This window comes from Alligator sinensis, unplaced genomic scaffold (assembly GCF_000455745.1).
Source record: "Alligator sinensis unplaced genomic scaffold, ASM45574v1 scaffold1376_1, whole genome shotgun sequence".
Classification (NCBI taxonomy): domain Eukaryota; kingdom Metazoa; phylum Chordata; order Crocodylia; family Alligatoridae; genus Alligator; species Alligator sinensis.
In genome coordinates this window covers 1-6,388 of record NW_005843543.1, presented here as the reverse complement: position 1 = coordinate 6,388, position 6,388 = coordinate 1, and the positions used below count along the sequence as shown (strand labels likewise).

Here is a 6,388-nt window from a genome sequence, read left to right as displayed (position 1 = left end):
GGAAGAAGTGGGGGGTGGGTCAGATTGAGTCCCCTGTGGTGAGGGAGGGAGTGGGGCTGGGGCAAGCGCTGCCAGCGGGGGTAGGGCACAGGGCGGAGCCGTGAGCAGCTGGTCTGGGGGGCGCAGGGAGTGGGGCAGCTCTTGCTGCTGTGCGCAACCCTGGGGAAGCCATGGAGGGGTATGCCCCCCAAGATGTGTGTGAGACGAGGGCAGGCTGCCGTTGCGGGCTGGAACCAGGGCTGGCCTCTTCCTGGTGGGGTGTTAGGGGGACTGGGCTGGGGCTGTGCTTGGCCCGGGCCAGGGCAGGGTGCGGCAGTGCTGGGAGGGGGGCCCCCCTCCCAGCGCCATCGCAGCCCAGACAGAACACAGCCCCGGCCCAACCTGCTCCACCAGGAAGAGCCCAGCACTGCCCCCAGCCCCAGCCCACTCTCATCCCATGCACAGATCTAGGGGGGCACACACCCCACATTGCTCCCCTGGGAGTGCAAGCAGCACCAGGATCCTCCCCCACTCCTCGCCTCCCCTGGACGAGCCACTCGGGACTCCATCCTGCATCCCACCCTGCCCCACCTGTGCAGTGCCTGCCCCTGACCCAACCCCACTCTCTCCCTCACTAAAGGGGCCTTGATCTGTGCCCCCTCCACCCCTTCCCTCTCCCTGCCTCTTCCCCCCAGACTTACCAGCTAGATGCTGTTCTCCAAACTGCCGGGCTGGCCGTATACATGCTGAGGTTGCGCACATGCACGCAGCATTTATCAGAGATGTTATCGGTCACATCAGCCAAAACAAGCTGATTCCTGATAACATAAATTTTCCTTTTATTGGTGCCGATATGATATGGACCGATGTATTAGTGTACTTCTAATAATTTTATAAGAAAGAAGCAAAATTCAACACCTTGAGACCTGGAAGCTAACACCTTTGCTCCAGCCTTTTCTTTTGAGTCAAATTTGCATACTTGTAGAGCAACCTCAATGCAACAAAAATTCCTTGTCCAGGAGAACCTTTCCATCACCAATTCTCTGGTGAAATATGAAACATCATAACAAGAAAGAAACATAATTCAACATCTTGCTTGCCATCAGACACCTCTGAGGTAAACAGAATGCTCCAATTTTTATCCGAGCCTAATTTGCATATAATTAACTTTTCTAACCAGGAGAAATTACACCACCCTCCTGCTCTCCTGTATAATATGAATTTTTGTTTCTACCTGGGAGAAATTTTACAATCTTTGCATTCTCCTACGCTCGAGGAAGGGCGAGTGTGCCCAAAAGCTTGCAAAAAAAGACAATTTTTTTTGCAACTGTCTAGTTGGTCTAATAAAACGTATTGCTTCTAGCACACTGACTGCTTGTACTTTTAGACCAACACGGCGACAACCTTTATCCCCAAGGCACAATGTATACTTACATAGCTCCAGTTAAATTTTAAATTGTAAAAACAACGCAAACATATTTCATTAAATGGCCTGAGCACTACGAATGAAGACAAGCACATCATCACAAAATGTCTGCAGTGAAATATTCGTCTTACTTAAGTCAACTGAAGTTTTTATTCTTTGCTCTAACTGACCCTATACAGCAGTGATTCTCAACCTTTTTAGACTTGAGGCTTCCCTTGGAAAATGCCAGCTTGTAGTTTTCACTCTTTTTTTGCCTACAAAAAAATAAGAGCAGTTTTTTTGTTGTGAAGAACTCACGAAGGCCACCACTATGGATTTCTATTTGAAGTCTCTGGGGTTTATCTTGTGAGTCATATTTGTAAACCTAACAGTGCTGTAAAATACAGTATGTATGGCACTCAGTGGCACTCATGCAAGGATTTCATGGTATTCTGTCTGTGAATCACTGCAGCAGAGATTGCAAATAGTCAATACAGACTATGCTTGATTTTAGCCAGCAGGTGGAGTTAAAAGGACAAGCTAAGAAATTTAGCCAGCTGAATTACTCTTACTGCACAGCTGGGTTCAGATAATGAAAGATATTAAATATGATGGACCACCTCTATTCAAGGCTTTAAAAGTAAATAGAATCTTTCAAATCAATACGTATTTACACGCTGTAGTCAATATTTCAAGGCAGTTAGAATAACAATTACTGCATAGAATTACAAGCATTCACTATTGATTTTTTTAAACAGTTCCCAGGAATGGAAGAAACCACAAAAAAGGTATCCACTCTGCACAACACAATAATGGAAAGAATTGCAACCACTCCTTGCACTGGAAACTTCAATCACTCCTGACCACAGGAATAAGAGCCAGGAACTCCCAAGTCATAATGTAAGGGCTAGAACAAATACAGATGTGTGGACCAAGCAGCCTACAAGTTAAATGCTGTGACACTTAACGTTTGGGTACCTATCATACCAAAATGGAATATGGAAGCTCAGGTTAGAAGCCTCGGCTCTAAATGCGGCACTTCCGATTAGTGATCTCAAAGAACTACACCTAGGCGGTGGGAGCTCCCTAGACCTAACCAAAAGGAAATGCTAAGCCCATGGCGTTGTCTAAAATGGTGCTCCTCTCCAGAGCACAGGCACCTCCATCCATGTGGGATGCAGATCCCAGAATCCTCTTCTGAGGGATTGGTGCCTACAACCATTCTTTCAAACAACTTCTTTCATATGACAAAAATGGTGTCTGCATCTTTATCTTTGTGCGCTTTGGCATTTTTGTTGGTTCAGGAGCTCTTGGCCATGAGAGATGTTACCAGGGATCACTACGCGGGAGTGGCTCTTGTGGATCCCCTTTCAAACAACTCAGCAGGGCTCATTTCACTTCTAGAATGGGCTCAGTGGTCTAGTCTAAAAGCAGGGAGTAGCGGCTTCTGGGTTCTACTCCCACAACTCTCTATTTTATTCAACAGCTATAGACTATAAACCAGAAACAGTCTTGGAAGTAGGGACAAGAACCCAGGGCTTTGCCCATCCCGGGCACATGCCCTAGCTGCTAAACTATACTATCAACCCCCACTTGCATTTTCTCTCTCTGTTCGGATGAATTCCAGATTTTGTTCTGCACAACAGCACATCTTACATCCAGGGAGGATGTGAGATTTTAGCACTGAAAATGCTAACTTTTCTAGCTTATGGTAGTGTTGGAGCAGTGGTTCTCAATCAGTGTGACACAGTTCTCTGGAGCACCTCGAGATCCTTTCCAGGGTGCCATGGGGTGCCCCACAATGTTAGCACTGTTAGGTTTTCTTAAGACAAACCCAGAAATTTCAAATAGAAGATGACAGGTGTGGTCTTCCTGAGTTCTTTCAACAGAAAAACCAATTAGTTTTCACTCCTTTTTTTGCCCTCAGAAAAATAACAGCTGCTAGGATTTCTTAGGTTTATCTCTTTTATTGGACTAACTATGTTATTGGAATAAAGATAAACAAGCTTTCGAATGTAAGGCATGTAAGGTCTCACTTGAGGAATAGTTGGTCCAATAAAAGGTCTCACCTGAAGTAGAATATCTTACATTCAAAAGCTTATCTACCTTTATCTCAATGACACAGTCGGTCCAATAAAAGAGAATCACTCTAAGAAATCCTTGCCTCTTGCATAATTTCTGGACCAACATGGTTACAACATCACTCTTACACTACCAAAGCTAAAAGCTGGCATTCTCTGTGGGGTGCCTCAGGTCTAACACACCTGTCTCACACTGATTAACTTCTAGCCCCTCTGACCTTCCCTGCCATGCATTTGTATTTTTACAGACCTGCATTTTGCATACTGGCTGAAGCTTCTATCAGGACACGACAGAAAGAAGAAAAAGACCAGCAGACTCTCCCTATGGCCGAACAAGGGTGTCTGTGCCCAAAAGCATGCGAAGAATTTTTTTCCACAACTATTCAGTTGGTCTAATAAGTGATATCACATTTACCCAAATAACCTTGTCTGCCTTAAGTCTAAAGAGGTTGAGAACCACTGTGTTAGACTGAGGTGTAGGTTGTAGCCGCGTTGGTCTGACACAGGCAGACAAGGCTTTTTGGGCAAATCTGATAGCTTTTATTTTAGACCAACTCAGTATTTGAACTGGACCAAATATTTGAGTTGGTCTAATAAAAGCCATCAGATTTACCCAAGGAACCTTGTCTGCCGGTGTTAGACTGAAAGAAATGCAAAAATCTAGAACTCTTGGTTCCAAAATGATACCTTTTATTAGACCAACTGAGAAATTGCAAAAAAATATATTTTTCTGAAAAGCTTTTGGGCTCATGCACCCTTCATCAGGCTCAGGGAAACTTCAAGATGGTAAAAAAGTCCCCACATGTAGGAAATAAACTTCATTTTTGCATAAAGTAAGCAGAAGCTGGAAAGCTGTCCCTCTGGGCCCATGAGAGTCTCTTTGTGAGCTTGCTCTTTGTTGGTTAGATCATGCAAGATTTCTTCCCTGATGGTGTCAGATGGCAGGCAGGGAGATGTGCCCCCAGCAGCTCGTGGGTGCGTGGCTGCGCTGGCAGCAGCACGAGTGCAGTGGCAGAAGCCCGGTGGCGGTGAGCGGGAAGCTCCCAGAGACACCGCGGGCACTGTCATCAGCGGGAGGTGGTGAGTGTCCTCTGCCTTTTTGCAGGGGTGCACTGCCACACTCAGGGGGTGCATGTGCACCCATGTGCACCCACTACGTGTCGGCCCTGAGGTGTAGAAATCTTTCTTGTTGTTTAGCAATGACGTTTATAATCCAAAAACTGCATGTTTTAGATTCCAATGCGTTAGACTGAGGCAGCCACGATGGTCCAGGAATTATGCTAGAGGCAAGGATTTCTTAGGCCCCTGCTACACGTTACATATACTGCACAATTAACTGGCAAATCGCACAATGAATGTAGACCAGCCACAAGTGCAAAGTAATTTAACCAGTTAACTGTGTGATTATTACTTTGTTAATTATTATTTGTTAATTATTGTGGGATACTTTACGTATGTGGCTGGTCTAAATGGATTGCGCGATTCACGCAGTTATTGTGTGCATTTATTGTGTGACATCGCACAGTAAGTTTAGATCAGCCACCCCTGCAAGGTACCTATAGGTTATCACCCCATAAAAATGACTTTCCGGCTATAAAGATCCAACCAGCTACAAAGTTAGGGCTTGAAAATGTGTGTAACAACTCCAGGGCTAGTTTCTACCCAGCTTGACTCTGAATGTGCAGCAGGGCCCTGGCTGGGATTGAGCTGCATGAGCTTCCCCGTGAACTGAAGCAGCATGCCTGGCCATGGAAGGCTTGTTGGTCTCCATCCCAGCTGTGTAGTGGGTCCAAGAAGAGCAATGGCCACAGACCTCTGGCACCCTGTGCCAGCAGAGCCCCCTCCTGCCAGCCACACACTAGGGGGGGGTGAGGGGGGTCTTGCTGCTGCACTGCCGGGCTGGGCCAGCAGGGGGCGGCAGAGCGCAGCCAGCAGCGCCCCCTGAAGAGAACCGGGGAAAGGGGAGCAGCTCCGCTCACTGCAGCCGCCACCCCTGCGCATGCGCACACCAGTAGCCCGCCTGTCTCCATGGTAACGGGGAAGCACAGTTAGCTCCTCCCCCCCGCGCGCGCACTCACCGCCTCCTTGACCTGGTAGGCGGCTTTCAGGGTCTGGTACGACAGCTCCATGGCGGGGAGGAACCGCTCCGCCGCGGGCTGACGGGTACGGACCACGGACACATTCGCTACCCTCACTGCTGAGAGGGAGATGGGCGGGGACGGGTGTATGCTGCTGACCAATCAGAGCATGGGGGGAGGGACTTGACTGCAGCACTGACTAAACAGAACGGGGGACTATCGGAAAAGCCGTCCAATCGTGGGCCGCCAAAGAAAGAAAAAAAAAAAAGCGGCGTGCTGGAAGAATTTAACCAATCAGCATTTAGGGAAGACGAGGCGATGAACGGACCAATCAGGAGGAGGAAGAGAGACCAGCGAAGGGAAGGGACGTTGTGCGCGTGCCAAGGACTTCAGTTGTGCGCATGCGCGGAGGTGATAGGTGACGTCATGGCTCGTGCCTTCAGGTCTCTTATTTTGCATCCAGCAATACAGTGCAGCTGGGTGGACTGAGGGCGAAGTCGGTCTTGATCAACCTGTTTGGCTTTTCCGTCACAGAAGGAAGAGCCTGAGACAACAAAAGGTGTTTCTAAGCCTTTAAAAAAAAAAAAGGAAGGTTCAAAACCTGTTCATACAATTGCAGGATGATGTCAAGTCTTCACATTTGCAGATGCTTGTTCATTTCTGAAAAAAGTTTGCTTTGGGGCTGGAACGGTTCATAGCGGGTCTCAGCCCAAAGGTTCGTTTTGTTTGTACGGGGCGGGGAATCTATATCTACTTCCCAGTAAAAATAACGCAGTCCTTTTGGTTGAGCTACATCCACAGCACGACATTTTGCAGCTTGCAATTTTGAATGTGTAAGTAGTATG

At 47.5% G+C, this 6,388-nt stretch overlaps 1 protein-coding gene across 7 annotated transcripts in view; it reads right to left on the bottom strand.

Moving 5' to 3' along the window:
* Window positions 1–6,359, bottom strand: part of KATNAL2 (katanin catalytic subunit A1 like 2) — a 49,667-nt gene extending 43,308 nt beyond the window's left edge. For 6 of the 7 annotated variants that reach the window (XM_006038923.3, XM_014527470.2, XM_006038925.3 and 3 more), the window contains exon 1: window positions 5,544–6,359. In XM_006038923.3, the coding sequence (XP_006038985.1) occupies window positions 5,544–5,594 (51 nt within the window). In that variant the 5' untranslated portion in view covers window positions 5,595–6,359. The remainder of the gene's footprint in view (window positions 1–5,543) is intronic. The other variant, XM_025195514.1, reaches the window with a different exon arrangement.
* Between the last annotated feature and the right edge of the window lie 29 nt (window positions 6,360–6,388).